Genomic DNA, 18,693 nt, shown 5'->3' with positions numbered 1-18,693 from the left:
GAATTTTTTGCACCACATTTCTCAGATGCATTTTCGTTCCTCATCACATATCTTTCGTGAAGTTAACAGAGTTGTTGACATCGTGACAAATCATGGTACTATGTAACAAGTTTAGCTTGGTGGGATGTGACTCCTCCTTTTATTATTTTGACTTGCAATAGTGAATGTTTAGGTATTCCACAATTTTGTTTTCATTAGCTAATTTTATTTAATGTATGTTATGTTTTACTATGGAGGTCTTGGTTTCGTCCCCTCTTTTTGTATCTCTTTTTTTTTCTCTAATAAAATGGGGAGGTAAAGAGGTTTTTTTTTTTTTGCCCCTCTTATCCCTCTTTTTGAACTTAAAAAAAAAAAATTGTTTAGATTGATTTTGTGTGGAGATGACTTGTGAATGAGGACTCCTCAAAAAAAAAAAAAAAAAAAAAAAGACTTGTGAATGAGGACTTACAATATAGACAGTTTTTGATCGTGGAAAAGTATGAGAAAGCCTACAGTTTTACATACTACACTACAAGCTCAAAATGCATATAGAAAACCGCAAGAATTGGTATAGCAAATTTGGTGAATCAAGTTTTGTTCGATAAATAATCTGTTAATGTTTCGTTTATTCAAATTTGAGTCCCCTAATTTATCATGGATCATAAATTTGTATCCCAGTATATTTACCAGTTTAACTGTAAAATATACACATATATGATAAGGTTTGCTTTAGTATACTAGGCAAGAAGAGGAATGTGGGCCCTGGTTAACTCTCATCATGTAGCTCTCAAATAGCTGTAATGGATGCCGAAGGTTCAGTTCCATGTCGATCTGCTACTACTCCCTTTAACAACACCTGTGTTCCAAACAACGGTCTCATTTTCACAAATCACAATCGCAAAAATAAAGAGAGCTAGAGATATGTTGTGGCATTGATGCTGTAGATTATAGATAGAGGAATCAAAGTACCACAACTCAACTCCCCACTCACAGAGTCACAGCAATTGCATTAAGCAATTGTGTTCAATAGTGGGTAATGACACCAGAGCCGGTATATAATACACACAACCCACCACCCACCACCTCTCTCTCTCTCTCTCTCTCTCTCTCTCTATAAAGTTGTGAATGTTCACAAGGTTGAAGAACACTAATGGGAGCTCTAATTCTGAGGAAGGTGTTTGATAAAGTTTCTAGCTTTGTTACTTTTCCATGGAGAAGAAGCAGTACTAACAGTGCTGCTACTAGCCCAGAAGGCCAGGGGAGAAGAATCTTTCACAGAGATGTTGAAAGAGACCAGTTTCAGTATGCAAATGCTCATTGTCTTTCATCATATTACAGTGTCTTTGTGGCTCGCCTTGCTATCATGGTTAGTATGATTTCAAGCACAGAACTTTTAATTGGGTTTGGCAAAAGATGAGGACCACATGCTTGTTGTATTGATTCAGTGGTTAAATTTCATACCCTTTTTCAGTGGTTGTAAAAGTTTGATCAGTAGAATGAACATTAGTGATTTTTGTGCAGGTTATGCTGGCTATTCTAATTGGACTGTTAACTATACTGACATGGCATTTCACAAGAATATACACAGCAAAATCACTGAGCAACTTAGCTTATGGGCTTCGTTACGAGCTTCTGCAACGCCCCGTTTTGCGGATGTGGAACATCTTGAATTCAACGGCAGAGATAACAACAGCACAGGTGAAGCTTTCGGAGTATGTCATCAGAAAGTATAGCAACCCTTCTACTCAAGCAGAACAAGTTGAGGTTGATTCTTATGCCATTAGTAATGTTTGTCGATTGTATGATTTGAGATTGTTATGCATTGTTCTTTGTTTAATGCTTTTGCACTACTCTTATCAGCTCTATGAATCGATGAGGGCTATGACATGGGCAATGTTTGCAAGTCGAAAAGCTCTGAGTGCAATTACTATCAATTACAGAAATGGTTTTGTCCAGGCATTCCATAGAGATCACAGGAGTAACAACTCGTTTTACATTTACTCTGATCTTGCAAACTATTCAATCACTTCCACCGGGGCTTATGATGCTGATTTGTTCTCAACACGTGAGGCGTGGAATGATCAGTCCATACATGGCAACACTTCTGCAAAGTGGTTCCGCGAACCACTTGATCCTGTCACTGGTGAGAAGATAGGTAAAGCAATCCAAATTCAGCCAGATGATCTGATCAACATAGCAGGCCTTTCACAAGTACCAGATGGTGTGGCAACTTGGCACGTGGCGGTCAGCAAGTACTCGGATTCACCATTGCTTTCAGCAGCACTGCCAGTTTCGGATCCTTCCAATAAAAGCATAGTGGCTGTGGTGGGTGTTACCACAGCACTGTATAGTGTTGGACAGCTGATGAAAGAACTTGTTGAGTTTCACAGTGGACATATTTATTTGACGTCTCAAGAAGGTTACTTACTTTCTACTTCCACGAATGCTCCTCTTTTGACAAATACTACAAAAGGGCCGAAGCTTATGATGGCTACGGATTCGGAGGATCACATAATACGAATGGGAGCTGAGTGGTTACAAAGAGCATATGGCAACAAGTTTCCTCCTAAAGATAAGGAGGTTCATGTTGAAAATGCCAGGCTGGGAGATGAGGAATATTACATCGACTCGTTTTTTCTGAAGCTAAAGAGACTTCCTCTGGTAAGTTTGACCATATTATTTGACAATACCCTTCCCTAGGTTTTGAAAAAGTTGCTTGACAATTGAATTGTATGACTTTACCTATCTTTCAGTTGGATTGTACTACCTATCTTAGCTGCTAGCAAGAATTTAACTTGAGTTGTACTTTGTGCAGGTAGGGGTTATCATCATTCCAAGAAAATATATAATGGGGAAGGTGGATGAGAGAGCCTTCAAAACGTTGGTGATCTTGATATCTGCATCATTTTGTATCCTAGTCACTGGATGTGTCTGCATTTTCATACTGACAAATGGAGTATCAAAGGAAATGAAACTAAGAGCAGAGCTGATAAGTCATCTTGATGCGAGGAGACGGGCAGAGGCATCTAGCAATTATAAAAGCCAATTTCTAGCAAACATGAGGTAGATGATTCAACATTTTGACCCAATAATTGTATATTCGTTGATAATATGATGTATAATCTCTCTATACTAGTCTAGAGAGACTTAAATTCATGCCTTCATTGTATTTCACTACTGACCAAAGTCTACGTCGCTTTGTTGCATTGCAGTCATGAATTAAGGACACCGATGGCTGCGGTTATTGGGTTACTTGACATTCTAATTAGCGATGACTGCCTTACAAATGAACAGTACTCCACAGTCACTCAAATTAGAAAATGCTCAACAGCTCTACTTCGGCTTCTTAACAATATACTGGATCTGAGCAAGGTGAGATATAAAGGAAAGCTTATGAGATTTCCATTTTCTTTTTCAGTCAGACTGGTATGAAAATTTAAGATCAATGAAATCATGTTGATACATTCTATACAGGTTGAATCTGGAAAACTGGTGCTGGAAGAAGCTGAGTTTGATTTGGGAAGAGAACTTGAAGGGCTATTTGATATGTTCTCTGTGCAGTGCATCAACCACAATGTAGAGACTGTTTTAGATCTTTCTGGTATGAATATAATTTTTATAGGCGCAAAAGAACTAATCTGAACAGAAATGTTTACTAATTGATTAGTAAATCCACTTTTTTTTCACTCAAACATTTTGATGCATGATTCAGATGATATGCCAAGACTAGTTCGAGGAGACTCTGCAAGAGTTGTTCAAATATTTGCTAATCTAATTAGCAATTCCATCAAGTTCACTACATGTAAGTACAACTTTCTTACAAATGACTTTGCTAGCTCTGCTTTTTCATAACGTTGTAATGACATATGTTTCCAGCTGGTCACATAATACTCAGAGGATCGTGTGAGAACTTGAACTCTTCTGGTGATACCAGGAGAATCAGTCCCGATCAGAAAAGTTTATGGTCTTCACATAAGGCAAAGTTGAAGCAAGGGAACTATGCAAAGAAGGCTCACAAGAAAGACAACAAAATGATTCTTTGGTTTGAAGTAGATGACACTGGTTGTGGTATGCACCTCAGAACTGATCGAATTAAGCTGCATGGAAAAAAAGACTACCATTCATCATTTTTCTCATATTTTACAGGAATTGATGCTAGTAAATGGGAGTCTGTCTTTGAAAGCTTTGAGCAAGCTGATCCCTCAACAACTCGAACGTGAGTATCAATACTTAACAAGCTAATATGTTCCATACTTGGATGGATCCTAATTGATTCCATCAACTTCTCTCGTTTAGCATAACTTATTATGAGGCATGCTCAACTCTGTACCCTTTTCAGGCATGGTGGCACTGGTCTTGGGCTATGCATTGTGCGGACATTGGTAAGTTTAGTGTGTCAAGTATATAGAAGCATCAGGAATGTCAAAGCATATCCTGAATTCCTGATGCATAATCACATGCCACGCACACCTACATAGCTACACAAAGATAATCCGAATTTTAACATTTGAATGATCACGATAAGGTGCATGTTTAAAAAATATGTGAAATGTTAATAACGATTATACTGGTGATGACAGGTTAACAAGATGGGTGGAGAAATTAAGGTTGTAAAGAAGGATGGGCCAGGAACTTTAATGCAGTTGTACTTGGTTCTGAATACACCTGCAGATGGCACAGAGCAATATTGTCAAGTAGATTTTGCAAAGCACGGTGTGGTGGTAAGTAAAAATTTGTTTATTTCAAGTTCCAGGTATCACAGAGTAGAAGCTTAACCAAATCCTGACTTAGCTGAACATAGTCATGAACAGTTACATGTTATTCTTAGATCACATTGCTGAATATGAATGCAGGTGGTGCTTGCACTACATGGCAGCATGGGTAGATTGATTATGTCCCAGTGGTTATGTAAAAATGGAGTTTTCACATTGGCAACATCCGAGTGGAATGAGCTGGCACAAATTCTTAGGGAACTCTTTAAAGACAGAAATTCAGCTCGTAATAACAGCCCTGAAGCACATCAGTCACTAAATGAATCTTTGAAAGCTGATATACGAAGTATACATGATATAAGGAACCCAGTTTTTGTCATGGTTGTCGATATAGGAGTGCTTGACTTAAGCACAGATATATGGAAGGAACAGCTCAATTTTCTTGACAAATACTCTGGGAAAGCAACGTTTGCATGGATGCTGAATCATGATACCTCCAATGCCATAAAGATGGAGCTTCGCAGAAGAGGGAATGTATTGATGGTTAACAAACCTCTATACAAAGCAAAAATGGCTCACATTTTGGAAGCTGTCATAAAAGAGAGAAATCTTGAAACACATGAATGCCTTGAGATTGATTCTACTCACTTTGACGTTGGCTGCAGCTCTGATGAATCTGATAAAGGTGAAAAGAACAACTCCAGTTCCAAAAGTTCATTTCATATTGGAGAAAGACGAAGAGACAAGATTGTGAAAAATTGTTCTTCACAGTACCAGACTATTAACAGCTGCTTAGTCGAACTCACAGAGGTACTCCCAAAGGACAATAATTCAAGGAAAGAAGATGCAGAACCCAGATTAATGAGCACCAGTCAAGCATCCCATGATACACAACCTCAATGTGCAGATTCAAAACTTAAAGAACAACAATCGGTCACCAGGAGTCCTAAAGAGAACAGTAACGCATATACAAGGAAACCAGTGAATCAACCAAAGTCTCTTCAAGGCCTACGCATACTGCTCGCGGAAGACACACCAGTGCTGCAGAGAGTTGCAAGTATAATGCTAGAAAAGATGGGAGCTACAGTAATTGCTGTGGCCGATGGACTGCAGGCAGTAGATGCTTTGAGTTGTATGCTTAATGCAGAAAATTGTAGACAGGACGTGAAAGATGGACACGAAAATGAAACTTTGGTTCCCCGTCCATATGACTTGGTCCTAATGGATTGCCAGGTAAGAAGTAGTAGAAGGTTCATGTTTTGCTAAATAAGTTCATATGCATATAGCACATTGCACCTCTGACATGAAATTTGATAAACTTGTGTGTTTCTGTGATCAGATGCCAAAGATGGATGGTTATGAAGCAACAAAAGCAATCAGGAAATCCGAAGAGGGAACCAGTTTACACATTCCGATAGTTGCTCTAACAGCTCATGCAATGTCATCAGATGAAGCGAAATGCTTGGAGGTGGGGATGGATGCTTATCTAACAAAGCCAATTGATTACAAGTTGATGGTGTCTACCATTCTCTCACTCACTAAAATAACAGAAGCCTGACTTTCAACATCAAGGAAACCTAAGTAAACAATCTGCTTAGCAAGCCTTGCACTGTAAAACTAGACAATGGAACTCGGAGAATACTAATTGTACATAAGAGATGTATATCCACTTTTCCTCTATATTATGCAGAATAAAATGTCACATTTCCTAATAGCTTATCTGAACTTCTTGTGCTTTGCTAGTTTAGTTCCTCCCTTAATGAAGAGTTAATATATTACCTTCAAATGCCTAGATGAAGAGACCCTTTGTGGGTTCTTAAAGGAAATTTAGCAGACTTTCTATCTTGGTTCTTTAGTTATTTTGGAGAACATGTTTAGTTTTTTTATTAATTTTTAACAGCTGCACCAGATTCCTAAGTAGTTTTTTTTTTTTTTTTTTTGTTGAAAGAAGGTCATGTGCTGCCGCCCTCAAGCCTTGATTAATGAAACTGCCGAATACAAGGGGGAACATTGAGCCTAAACCCTGATTACAATAAGCATCTAGAGAACATCCTGAAATAATATCAGGAAACTCTGCAAAATACATATACTCTAACAAGCACTAATTAGCAAAGAGTGCTCTACTGGCCACTCCATTTGCTTTGACATAGCGCTAACATACCAGAAAGATAACTCGAATACAACGAAGCATAATTTACCAAAATCACAGTTTTGCTACTATGTTGCAGCCGGAAAATAAATCAGACGACACTTAACTTTTAGCTATTTCAATCCTAAATATGTTTCATAAGAATGCTCTCTCTTTCTCACTCCAGAGCAACCCTAAGGTCGCAATCAGCTTTGTTTGGCGGCGGTGGCGCTGCAAACTTTCTGACTCTCGGCAGAGAGGCTTCTCAGCTACATAGTGGCTCTGTACTTTGGATTTGGAAGGGTGGCAGCGCTTCTCTTTCTTCTCCCCTCCTTGGTGGCGACGACGATTGGCTTCAGCGGTGTCCCTTAAACCTATGTTTGGATCGGGTAAGTCTTCTGCGTGGACCGACTCCTCAGATGACAGTCATCTTGGCTGCGATGGCACGAGACTCCTCGGCGGTGATAGGCAGTGCAGGGACTTTCATTGCTAGGGGGTTTGGTTTGACTGTTTTGTTGGTGATAGAGGCTTGGCCACTGCTTCGTGCAAGGCCGATTCCAAGCTTTTCTGCCGGCAGAGGCGATGGCAGTTCACTGACGGCAGCTCGCTGTGATGGTGCCGGTGCCTTTGCAACGACAGCAACACTGTGGAGGAGGTTCTCTTCTCCTCTAGGTTTTGCTCTCATTGTGTTAATTGGGCCTAGTACTGGGCTGCTGATTCACATTGGACCTTATATTGGGGAAGGATCTGTGTTGGACTGCATGAGATTCCTACTGGGAGCTGCATTCATATATGGTGGGACTGTAGGGGATGCAAGTGCATCATCCTCAACTAGCAATGTTTAAATCTTACTTGGGTCGCAAGATCTAGTTGCTCGGTTGCTACATTTATTTCTTTTGCTTCTGAGTTTCTAGGTTTTGTTAGAATAAAGGTACTTGAATGTCCTTAAAAGGTGGGTGTACCCGGGAGTGCGAGGTTATGTTTTTTCTTAGAATATGTCATTTGTATGTCCTAAAGGATGGCTCTTTCTGTCGACCCCTCTGAGATATGTCGTTTCTGGTACTACTTACTGAAATATAAATATGACTGACCTCCTTCCATTAAAATACACTCCCAAATATAGAAAGAAATATGAGTTATTCTATGTAATTTATAAATGCCTTCAAACAATTTTTTTCTTCATTCAATAAATAATACTAGTCTTCCTCCACACATGCTCTGCATGTGCAAGTATTTTTATTTTTATTTTTTTCAGAAAGAAAAAAAGATAATGGATTAAAACAGTTATTGTAGAGAGAAGTTAGTGGGAGACAAAATTGGGTTATGAGATTTTTTTAAATATTTTTTTAATAAAAATATAATTTGTAATTGTCCTAATTGCCCTTGTGATTTAATTAATTCTCAAAGTTTTTTAATATTTCAGGGTCATTTCTGTCAAATTTTTTAGTTTTGGCTAACAAAGCCTCTTCTCTTAATAATAGTATAGATGAATTCAAAACTAACTAAAATAAAAATAACTAATATAGACGTGTTTTAAAAGTGACTAGTTAAGATGACTTTTAGTTACTTTTTGACTAAAATTTAACTACAAAATTATTAGCATCGCTAAATATGCTCTTATGAAAGAAAAAGTTGGCTAGAAGGAAAAAAGCAGACCCTTCTTTTAGCTGAAGCACCCTAAACCTAGATCTCCTACTACACAATCTAATTAATGAAAATGAAAACACGACTTGAGTTAAGATTGAGTTGTGTAATGTAACTTTTAAGTCATGATATCTTGATCCATTTAGTAAACCACAACTTTAATTTCACTTGTTTAATTGATCGTGACACTGTATCACAAAATACAAATTTAGAAAACAATCAAATTCTAGCTGAGAACAGGGAGGCGGCCCCGACTGATGATGAGCTTCTCATTGGAAATCCAACGGTTGATAATAGCTCGGTTTTCACAAAACGTAAACAAATCGCCAGCCAACTGGGCCTACCGGTCCGGCTCCGTGTCAATGTGATCCAAACTCATAATTGGGCTTTTCTCTACGGACTTCATTATTGGGCACAAAAGTTGGAAAATTTAAATGACTATTTTGTCCATGGTTCAGAGAATTAACAAGTGACTTGTCTAATAAGTCGAGAATTGCAAATATAATTGGAGGCACTGAGAAACAAAGCTAAAAAGAGAGTACTAGATCACAAGGAAGAAGAAATCAAAAGAGTAGAAGAAGAAAGATGGCGAGGTACGATAGGGCCATTACAGTCTTTTCTCCCGACGGCCATCTCTTCCAGGTCGAGTACGCCCTCGAAGCCGTGCGTAAGGGTAACGCCGCCGTCGGCGTCCGTGGCACCGACACCATCGTTCTCGGCGTCGAGAAGAAGTCCACCGCTAAGCTTCAGGACTCCAGGTCCCTTTTCGCTTCCCTCTCTCTCTCTCTCTCTCTCTCTCACGCAGATGATTGGTTTCTCTTTGCTTTGATCTAATGGATGGTAAATTTGAGCTTTAGGGTTAGGGTTTATGTATGACGTCGATTTCCAATTTTGGTTTCTGCAGTTAGCTTAGACTAATTGAATGTAGATTTATGATTGGGTTTGCACATATTGCGATTCAGGTTGCTTTTTGAAGAATTCAAGATGTTAATTTTATTTTGGAAATTTCAGTCTAATGAGGGTGAACTGAGATAGATCCGTAATCTGAACTCTTAGAACTTCCACAATTTAGTACAAGTACCATGGAAACATGATTGACTCTTTGAAAAAGGCTGCATTTTTAACGCCGCCTTAGGATTATGTATGACTTGGTTATCTGCATTTTTAATGCCCCCTTAAGAATTAAGATGGTCAGCCGAAGAAGTGCACGGCTAATCTGTTTGTTACATTGCCCTTGGTATGAGTGCATGATGCATGTTTGAACTGTCATAATAGGGGCTTTGTAATTATTGGGAGGGCATGTGTCTATGTATATTGTATATGCTTCTCCTTGCATACTACCTTTTGATGGGACTGGACACAACCCACATATCGGTTATCACTTAGAATGTGTTGTGCTCATAATAGGTCGTAACCTTGAGTATTCTCTGATCATTTTGTGGCTTCTTCTGTTCAGATCGGTGAGGAAGATTGTGAACCTGGACAATCACATTGCTCTAGCCTGTGCTGGGCTCAAAGCAGATGCTCGTGTCTTGATAAACAAGGCGAGGATTGAATGTCAAAGCCATAGGCTTACTGTTGAGGATCCAGTAACAGTTGAGTATATAACGCGTTACATTGCTGGTCTTCAGCAAAAGTACACGCAGAGTGGTGGTGTGAGGCCATTTGGTCTTTCAACTTTGATTGTTGGGTTTGATCCATACACGAATAAACCAGCACTCTATCAGACAGATCCTTCAGGGACTTTTTCAGCATGGAAAGCGAATGCAACGGGAAGGAACTCCAATTCGATAAGGGAATTTCTGGAGAAAAACTACAAAGAAACTTCTGGGCAAGACACCATAAAGCTTGCGATCCGTGCTTTGCTTGAGGTCAGTTCTTTGGCTTGTTTCTTTTGTTGCATAACCTGTTTTTTTTATTTTTTTATTTTTTATTTTTTTTTTATGACTGATTGCCCAATTTTCTTGATGTTCAATACACAAAAGTCCAATCCTGTATATGCACATGATTTAATACCATTAGTTTAGTATTCAAACTTTATGTCCTGCAAAGTTATCTAAATCATTCGAAAGGGAAGGCAATAAAATCCTGAGGTAACAGCGTGCAGTTGAGTTTTGATATAATGGTCGTTAAGTCTTAGATGTGAATCGAAGTGCATAGCCAGATTTTAGATCCTTGTTGAGGGCCTTTGATCATAATATTGCACTGGTTTTGAAAAGGAACACATATATTATACTCCATTTCATATGGTAACTGACCTGTTTGTTTTATCACAAAGCTTAAAACTTTATCATATTAGAATGTCACTGATAGTTTATTGTTAGCCTTGGGCATGGTACATTTTCAAGTTTTGAGCATCTGAAATGTGTCATACTTCATTGAACTGCTTGCATGACCAAAAGAATGTATAAGGTACCACAAGGGCATTAGACCTTAGATGTATTGCACTACTATAACTTTTTATGCCCAAGCTGAGAGCTTAGATATCTGAATATAACTTTGTTCTTTGCACGACTATCACTGTTTATATATTTACTTTGATTTTGTCCTAAGAGGCATGACATTCAAATTTTGGAATGGACTTGTAGGTTGTTGAAAGTGGAGGGAAGAACATAGAAGTTGCTGTCATGACAAAGGATCATGGTCTGCGACAACTTGAAGAAGCTGAAATCGATGCTATTGTTGCTGACATCGAAGCAGAGAAAGCAGCTGCTGAGGCTGCAAAGAAAGGACCTGCCAGGGAAACATGATCTTCTGTGCTGATCCTTTGCAAGTTTCTCTCTAATTTCTGGTCAATGTACTCCACCTTGCTGTTATTTTCGAGTTGTACTTTGCACTTGCTTGGCCTAAACTGATCGGTACTGATGGCATTTGGTATGCCTTTGAACTGCTAGTCATCACAGCTTATATGTTGGAATGGATTTAGATTTGCTTTTATGAAGTTTGAATTTGAGACTGCTAGAATCTATTGCCCTCTAATGATGGTAGTCAAAAGTGTCAATAGACACCCATCTTAACACAGGAAATGGATTGGGAATATAGGAGCTGCAAAGATATTAGTGACCAATAAATCAGTTAAAAGGCAAGCTAAGCTATTGTAATCTGGATATCCTGTTATTGTTGATGTCCCATTGACGTTTTCTTATAACCTGCCGTAGTCCGCGTCCAACTTTGTTTGAGGCTTTGAGCCTTCCACATTATGGTGATTGCAAATTTCACAACTCTTCTGCCTAACTTGAAATTGCTCTAGATTAACTTGGAGCGAATGGTACAACAAAAATACATCAATCTAGATTTTGTTCCGCCACCATCTTATATTTGATGGCTTCATCTTGCAGTAAGCCTAATAAAAAGACCTAGTACAAGAAACAAGTATATGAAGAAGAAGAAGAAGGAAACAAATCCTAGTATATGACCCAGAAAAATAGCACAAGAAAATTATGAAAATAAAAACAAGTACATGAAGAAGAACAAAACAAATCCGAAAAATTATGAAAAACAATTGGCCCATACAGGTCTCGAACCTGTGACCTTCGCGTTATTAGCACGACGCTCTAACCAGCTGAGCTAATAGGCCAATTTGATGAATAGTTCTAGTTTTATATAAATATTTATTCTTTAAAGACATTGAAATATTTTATGTACAGGTGGTTCTGTTTGTCTTGGCAGATGGTTGGAATTGTTGGACTGGAAACCAGAGACTTTCGATCACCATGAAAGACGATTACGAGGTACAGTTTTCACAATTTAAAGTTCAAAATTTTTCTAATTTAATGAAGCTTACCTTCAGAAACGGCCCGCCATCGTTTTTTCTCTATGAAATTGCAACGCCCAAACCAACCATTGGTTCTTCCCCAATTTGCATATTGTTATTCTATTTGGTTTTCGGTTAAAGTTGGGTTTCAGAAATCTTAAGGGTTGCTGTCGTCATTGTGTCGCTAAAGTTTTAGGCTTTTGAGATGCCCAGATGGTTTTGGTAGATTTAAGCTTATGCTGTGTGTTTACTGTGTCAAAACCTTCATGCTCTATGTAGTAGAATTTTCATATTGGAAGAATTTGTAGCTTGGTGATGTTATTGTTATCTTCTGTAAAGTGAGAAACAATTTGCATGTTCAATTGTTTGGGATGCTGCATAATGGGGAATGATTGCTTTTCTATATTGTGGATTGTTCGAATGGAGGAGTGGTTGCACTCCTTTTTGCACTTTCAGTTACAAAGCAATGGGATATATGGTTTTGCAGCGATAACGAATCGATATTAGCTCTAGTCTTGGTTAGATTGGAAGGGTTTGAACGCTTAGTTAACACTAGTTTTTCGGTTTTTATGACAGAAAGAACCATGATTCAGGTATTGGTGTATTCAGGGTTTGAACTTTAGGTGATTGTAAACATTTGGAACATGATAAAGTTCATACTTCATATGCCTCAAACAGCTTTGGATTCAGACTGAAGTGGTTTAGTGCTTAAACTTAGTTCTGCCACTTACGTTTAGTCGATTATAAACTAGTTATTGGTGTTGAAGTATGATGAGCTAGATATTCATTGCCAACAAGACTTAACTTCCTTCTTTATTGGATTTTTTTATTTAGATTGAAGAGAAAAAGCAAGCTGCTGCTGATGTGTTGGACAACTATTCAAAATTTGTAATGGCATGCATTGGAAATAATGTTCGACCTTGTGACATGAGGTTGCATCTGATGAAGGTAATTTGGCATTTACTGTCTTAGTTATTTGTTGATTCTAGCAGAGTTGTTTTCTTTATTGCTTTTACGAATATGTGATTGAAGGAATGAGTATACAACTGTGTCCCAATCGCCATGTGAAGTGATTGTGAACAATACTATACATAGTATCTGATGAAAGCATAGGCCTAGCTTTCGGTGTCCCAATCGCCATGCAGGGTTCTTGCCCCATGTATAGACATGTTAATTTACATTAGCTTTCGGTGATTCATTTGCTTTCATTATTCTTCAGGAGATTTCGGGTCTACCAACTTCTTTGAAGAAAGATTCATCCCAGAGAGCAGCTTCTCCTGATCTAATGGGTGAATCGTCAAGCTCAGGTACTGCCAGACTTGATAAGACGGACAGTTTTCGAGATCGGGCGCTTTGAGTTGAAGTAGCGGTTATTATTTGTTTGATATTTTACAGTTGTCCGCACATTCTGTCTCCCCTTGTATGTAGTGTTCTCATCCTGTTGGGGATATTTGTAATGTGATACAACACAAGTTACACCAATCCTTGCACCTTTCCTTTCTGGAGATGTACCTATGCTTCCAATTTACTATATGATTATGGGAGTTCAGATGATGTGATCAGTCATTGTATTATTAATTAGTCCAGGATATGCCATGACTTGTTATATATCAAAAAAGAACATACAGGATTCTCTTGGAGCTTTGGTTACTGATCATATTTCATTCTTTTAGAACTTTGATTAGTTTGGCCTGCAACTAGTAAGATTTGATCCAGGACGGATCTTGGGAAAATTTCTACACTCTTCCTGGAGATCGCAGAAACGGCAAATTGGGGATTTAAATCATTTAATCAGCTTCATTTTGAAAAGGTTCAGGTTGGTCATTGGTGGGCAAGGTGACGGAAGCAGCCCTCCAAAGCTTCCCATAAGTGAATAAAGTAAAAAGAGATGTACGATCGACAAATCTTTTAGGCTGATCCCATTTCGCTATTAACAATTCAGAAACGGAAGACAATGGTTGGATCACTTGGATGCTCTAGTTGATACTAGAGTTTAAATATTCTTCTTCTGGAATTATATTGGTATAAGAATCTTATGAATCTGATTTTCTGTAATTGAATTTTCATAAGTTGATCTTGGTTCTCATATATAGGTGATTGGAATGTATTCCTCAATTGTGCTATGTAATGATTGTAATCTCTATTTTACGTTCATTTTTTATTTAGGTTAGTTAAAAAATATAGTTTAAATCTATAGAAAAGTTTCCATCTCCATGAATTTTACTTGTCTTAAGCCTCAAATTGTCAGCCCTGAAAGGAAGTTGGCACAAAAGCAACACCATAAAGTTGGTACATTGTTCTGGTCGATATCATTAGGGCTGTTAATGGGTCGTATTGGGTTGGGTTTGTGTTGGGTCAAAGTATTTGTCGTATTGCAAGATACAAACTCAAACCCAACCCATTTAATAATCCTGTTAAAAATTTAAACTTAAACCCAACCTATTTATTAAATGGGTTACCCGTTTCCAACCCGCTTAACCCATTTAACAAATAGGTCGTGTCGTGTTAGACAACATGACCTATTTAAGGGTTAATAATGCGACCAATTTAACTAAAAAAATGCATAAATTGATTAAATTCACTAAAAACTCCACAAGACGAAGAATATAAATAATTATATAGATTCATAAATAATTAAATCCAATAATTATAAAGCAAAATATTTCAAATTGTCTAATCCTATGATCAAATACTCCCAACGTCCAACATTTCAAGAAGAAGTATAGCATAATCAGGTTATACGGGTTCACTTCGTGTTGGCGGGTTGACCAGTGGCCGACCCATTTATTAAATGGATCATGGTGGGTTGACCCACGGCCGACCCGCTTTTTAATCGTGCGGGTTCAACCCTCTTTATTTCGTGCGGGTTTCGAGTCGTGTTGGAATTGAGACGATAACATTCCATCTAAAATTGTAAATTTTAGAGGATATTTTATTTGATCGGATTGTGCACTCATTTGCCAGCTCACCAAAATATAATTAATTTATATATTTGTCCTCGAACATGTCAAACCTCAATTTTTTTTACTTTAGAAACCACTATATATATGTATGTGTATCGAACTTAGACTTGCTCTTGAGTATACATCTACAAATTGAAAGATGTGGAAGTGCACTCTCTCCAACCACCCTAACTTTTTACGTGACATCATTATCATTATCATTCGTTCTTACTATCACTACTATTTGTTCTTTTGATCTCTGCATCCTTCTTACGTACAATCACTTAAACCAATAAATAGTTTAGTCATCCAAAAAATGAATATGAAAACAGTCTGCAATATTTTCACGAATCACCTGGTTGAACGATTTGACTGGACATATCCTAAAAAAAACGCCTACATGAAGCACGATTCATGTCATCGGATTGCACAATGGAGGATAAACATTCGGATACAATTCAACCAGAAATCAAACTTTCAAATCAAAATCCCCTACAAGGTAAAATTAAATTGTGTTCATACCATTAGAATGCAAATTTTTGTATACATTTTAATTCTATATCCTAAGACGTTTGTTTTACCCAATTTTATTCTATGATATGAAATGTTTCATTTGTTCTTTTGATCTCTGCATCCTTATTGCAATCACTCAAATCAATAAACAGTTTGATCATCCATAAAATGAATACAAAAACAGTCTGCCAAATTTTCACAAATCAAGTGGGTGAATGATTTGGCCGGACAGATTCTCAAAAAATAGTCTACAGAATGCACGATTCACGTCATCAGATTACACGCCGGAGAATAAACATTTCAATTTTACTATTCAATCCCGATCTAAACTTTCAAATCAAAATCCCCTACAAGGTAAACTTGGATTGTGTTCATACCATATAATACAAATTTCTATGTACATTTTTATTCTATATCCTAAATTTCTTTCTTTTTTTACCCCAAATCAAATTCAACTATTCCAAATTTTCTACGATGTCAGAATCATATTCCAACAAAAATCAAACTTATATGGTAGGTAACCCCTAAAATATGGAATTAAAAAAAAAAACAAGGGGGTCAAATACAAATAATTAACCCAAACTTGGACAAATAGCCACCTGTGCGAATACGCTAATTTTCTTTCCAACATCTCCAACGGCTACTTTGTAGAACGGTAACCTCAACGGTCAAAAAATTCGAATCTTTCACTCTCTATACATTCTTCTCTCTTAATACCCCTTCACAAATCACACCGATTCCTTCACTCTCCTCCTCTCTCTTCTTCTTCTGAAGCCTCCCAATTCCATCTGAGTCATCTCAGTTCCATATTGTCTTCTTCATCGGGTTTGATTGAAATTGATCTCGGATTCGAAGATGATGCAAGATATGTGGAATGCTCCACCGGGTTTCAGACCCACCAAATCTGCTCCTTCCTCTCCGGCCAAGCCTCTCGGAGTTTCGAGGACTCGGTCCGAGTCGTTCCATGTGACTCACAAGGTCCCAGTGGGGGACACTCCTTACGTCAGAGCCAAGAATGTTCAGGTAAGCTTCTGGACCCTTTTCGAAATTCGATTCCAAAACCCAGATTAGTTATTTCAATTCATGTTTAATTGATGGGTGTTTGGTTTTTGATTTGAATAGCTGGTGGATAAGGATCCAGAGAGGGCTATTCCTCTGTTCTGGGCGGCCATTAATTCTGGGGATAGAGTTGACAGTGCTCTCAAGGACATGGCTATTGTGATGAAGCAACAGAATAGGGCTGAGGAAGCCATTGAAGCCATCAAGTCATTGAGACATCGGTGTTCGGATCAAGCCCAGGAGTCACTTGACAACATTCTATTGGATCTTTACAAGGTACTAATTCTTCATAAACCCCAACAAAATCTCAATATTCATTCTGTGTGTGTATAAATTAGGAGTTGTTGATAATTTGGGGTTGATTTTTGTGCAGAGATGTGGAAGATTGGATGATCAAATAGCACTTTTGAGGCACAAGTTGTTCTTGATTCAACAAGGAATGGCTTTCAATGGAAAACGCACCAAAACTGCCAGATCTCAAGGGAAGAAATTTCAAGTCTCTGTGGAACAAGAAGCCACTAGATTACTGGTAAGACCAGAACCCAAAACCCCAAAGTTTATTGTTTCAATTCAGAATTGTTGAATCAATCTGATCTGGGTCTAATGCTAAGTGACTAGATTATTGTAGAACAAACCAAATTGTTGAAGAAATGTGATCTGGGTCAATAGATTGAGACTAGTACTAATTGAATCTGTGTTTTCAGGGGAATTTGGGGTGGGCTTTGATGCAGCAGAACAACTACATTGAAGCCGAAGATGCATACCGGCGAGCACTAACTATAGCACCAGACAACAACAAAATGTGCAATCTCGGAATCTGCTTAATGAAGCAAGGAAGAATCTCGGAAGCTAAAGAAAATCTCCGGCGAGTCAAGCCTGCGGTGGCTGATGGGCCAAGAGGAACAGATTCACATCTCAAAGCCTATGAAAGGGCGCAGCAAATGCTCAAGGACTTGGAGTCTGAGATGATGAACAAGGGTCTGGACCGGGTAGAGCAGAGCCGGCTTTTCGATGCCTTTCTTGGGTCCTCATCGATTTGGCAGCCCCAGCCTTGCAGAGACAATCACCACACCACATTGCCTCCAGTGGAATCTGTCAAAATCGATGAGTTTGCGGACGAAAACATCAACTCCTTGCTGCTAACTCAGCCCAGAACCAAAGTTCTGCCTCCTCTTGGAAACAACAACGCACTTAACTCACTGAATTGTGCTGCACAGCCTTTTTACTCGAAGCTCATTCCTGGTCCAATAGGGAATGGTTCTCAATCTCAATGTGCTGAGACCCTTAAGAGGACTAGGTCTGGGAATGCTGCCAATATGAGAGTGAGTGATGCAATTGAGATCCCAACAAAGCCTACTGTGGAGTTGGGTGTACCGGAAAACAAGACCCGAAGAAGGCTGTCACTTGAGGAAAATGAAGAGAACAACAAGTTGGCTCAGTTTTTGCCTGATAGCAAGGACTTTGAAGAGGCCATCATTGCTGCTGTGATTGACCCAACAAATGAAGCAGCGAAGGCGATTGGCAATGGAAACAATTCGGGGATGTTTCCAAAGAAGATTGAGAAGAGGCTCAGGGTATTTCAAGACATTACTCTCTCTTTAAGTCCAAGGGCAAGGGCCTAAGTAATCTAAGTTGCTTTAGTCTCTAATAATTAAACTAAGTATCTGCTATATAACTAATTTAAGTTCGGGGGGTTTAGGCTGGAGATGGAGTTGTGGAGATGAACTTGTTCTCCTTCAATTATCGTCTTCTGGTAGAGAATGGGAGTGTGTAGTTGAAGCTGTAATCTCAGGCTTATTACTCCACTCAGCAGGAAAAAAGCTCATTTAAGTTTTACATTTATGTATGCCTTTTGGGCCATCTTTAAAGATAATGAATAACAATGAATCTTTTTTATATTTCTTTGTTTCCTTTATCTTATTTGGAAATGTCCAACAAGTGTTGTTTCTGCTGACATGTATG

At 38.4% G+C, this 18,693-nt stretch overlaps 4 protein-coding genes and 1 non-coding gene across 5 annotated transcripts; 4 read left to right on the top strand and 1 right to left on the bottom strand.

The window, feature by feature from the left end:
• Positions 1 to 781: 781 nt before the first annotated feature.
• LOC133716578 (histidine kinase 1) lies at positions 782 to 6,410 on the top strand. Its single transcript, XM_062143273.1, has 13 exons — positions 782 to 1,345; positions 1,501 to 1,743; positions 1,840 to 2,640; positions 2,795 to 3,042; positions 3,192 to 3,351; positions 3,454 to 3,580; positions 3,692 to 3,781; positions 3,856 to 4,047; positions 4,126 to 4,195; positions 4,319 to 4,361; positions 4,560 to 4,700; positions 4,833 to 5,924; positions 6,031 to 6,410. The coding sequence occupies exons 1-13, from the start codon at positions 1,130 to 1,132 to the stop codon at positions 6,247 to 6,249; spliced, it is 3,642 nt and encodes a 1,213-aa protein (XP_061999257.1). The 5' UTR covers positions 782 to 1,129; the 3' UTR covers positions 6,250 to 6,410.
• A 2,549-nt stretch (positions 6,411 to 8,959) lies between these two features.
• Positions 8,960 to 11,429, top strand: LOC133716570 (proteasome subunit alpha type-7). The gene is made up of 3 exons (XM_062143268.1): positions 8,960 to 9,221; positions 9,920 to 10,334; positions 11,052 to 11,429. The coding sequence occupies exons 1-3, from the start codon at positions 9,049 to 9,051 to the stop codon at positions 11,211 to 11,213; spliced, it is 750 nt and encodes a 249-aa protein (XP_061999252.1). The 5' UTR covers positions 8,960 to 9,048; the 3' UTR covers positions 11,214 to 11,429.
• A 537-nt stretch (positions 11,430 to 11,966) lies between these two features.
• On the bottom strand, positions 11,967 to 12,040 carry TRNAI-AAU (transfer RNA isoleucine (anticodon AAU)). The gene has a single exon. It is a non-coding gene; the product is annotated as a tRNA-Ile (tRNA).
• A 9-nt stretch (positions 12,041 to 12,049) lies between these two features.
• Positions 12,050 to 13,857, top strand: LOC133727182 (uncharacterized). The gene is made up of 3 exons (XM_062154804.1): positions 12,050 to 12,194; positions 13,052 to 13,165; positions 13,437 to 13,857. Exons 1-3 carry the CDS (start codon positions 12,177 to 12,179, stop codon positions 13,572 to 13,574), a joined length of 270 nt encoding a protein of 89 aa, XP_062010788.1. The 5' UTR covers positions 12,050 to 12,176; the 3' UTR covers positions 13,575 to 13,857.
• A 2,550-nt stretch (positions 13,858 to 16,407) lies between these two features.
• On the top strand, positions 16,408 to 18,629 carry LOC133716547 (protein POLLENLESS 3-LIKE 2). Its single transcript, XM_062143248.1, has 4 exons — positions 16,408 to 16,695; positions 16,795 to 17,007; positions 17,105 to 17,260; positions 17,436 to 18,629. The coding sequence occupies exons 1-4, from the start codon at positions 16,528 to 16,530 to the stop codon at positions 18,351 to 18,353; spliced, it is 1,455 nt and encodes a 484-aa protein (XP_061999232.1). The 5' UTR covers positions 16,408 to 16,527; the 3' UTR covers positions 18,354 to 18,629.
• Positions 18,630 to 18,693: the final 64 nt, after the last annotated feature.

The sequence above is a fragment of the Rosa rugosa genome, chromosome 1 (genome assembly GCF_958449725.1).
Source record: "Rosa rugosa chromosome 1, drRosRugo1.1, whole genome shotgun sequence".
In the NCBI taxonomy this organism is placed as follows: Eukaryota; Viridiplantae; Streptophyta; class Magnoliopsida; order Rosales; family Rosaceae; genus Rosa; species Rosa rugosa.
Note: the sequence above shows the minus strand (reverse complement) of the source record. Positions and strands in the feature narration are given on the sequence as shown.

What these genes read in the sequence shown, in the direction of transcription:
- LOC133727182 (XM_062154804.1), top strand. An exon ending in TGAGGTTGCATCTGATGAAG is followed by an intron (nt 13,166 to 13,436) that starts GTAATTTGGCAT and finishes ATTATTCTTCAG; the next exon opens with GAGATTTCGGGTCTACCAAC.
- LOC133716547 (XM_062143248.1), top strand. Translation starts at nt 16,528, where the DNA reads ATGATGCAAGATATGTGGAATGCTCCACCGGGTTTCAGACCCACCAAA. An exon ending in TTCTATTGGATCTTTACAAG is followed by an intron (nt 17,008 to 17,104) that starts GTACTAATTCTT and finishes ATTTTTGTGCAG; the next exon opens with AGATGTGGAAGATTGGATGA. An exon ending in AAGAAGCCACTAGATTACTG is followed by an intron (nt 17,261 to 17,435) that starts GTAAGACCAGAA and finishes CTGTGTTTTCAG; the next exon opens with GGGAATTTGGGGTGGGCTTT.
- LOC133716570 (XM_062143268.1), top strand. Translation starts at nt 9,049, where the DNA reads ATGGCGAGGTACGATAGGGCCATTACAGTCTTTTCTCCCGACGGCCAT. An exon ending in GCTAAGCTTCAGGACTCCAG is followed by an intron (nt 9,222 to 9,919) that starts GTCCCTTTTCGC and finishes TCTTCTGTTCAG; the next exon opens with ATCGGTGAGGAAGATTGTGA. An exon ending in CGATCCGTGCTTTGCTTGAG is followed by an intron (nt 10,335 to 11,051) that starts GTCAGTTCTTTG and finishes ATGGACTTGTAG; the next exon opens with GTTGTTGAAAGTGGAGGGAA.
- LOC133716578 (XM_062143273.1), top strand. Translation starts at nt 1,130, where the DNA reads ATGGGAGCTCTAATTCTGAGGAAGGTGTTTGATAAAGTTTCTAGCTTT. An exon ending in TGGCTCGCCTTGCTATCATG is followed by an intron (nt 1,346 to 1,500) that starts GTTAGTATGATT and finishes ATTTTTGTGCAG; the next exon opens with GTTATGCTGGCTATTCTAAT. An exon ending in AGTAGATGACACTGGTTGTG is followed by an intron (nt 4,048 to 4,125) that starts GTATGCACCTCA and finishes CATATTTTACAG; the next exon opens with GAATTGATGCTAGTAAATGG.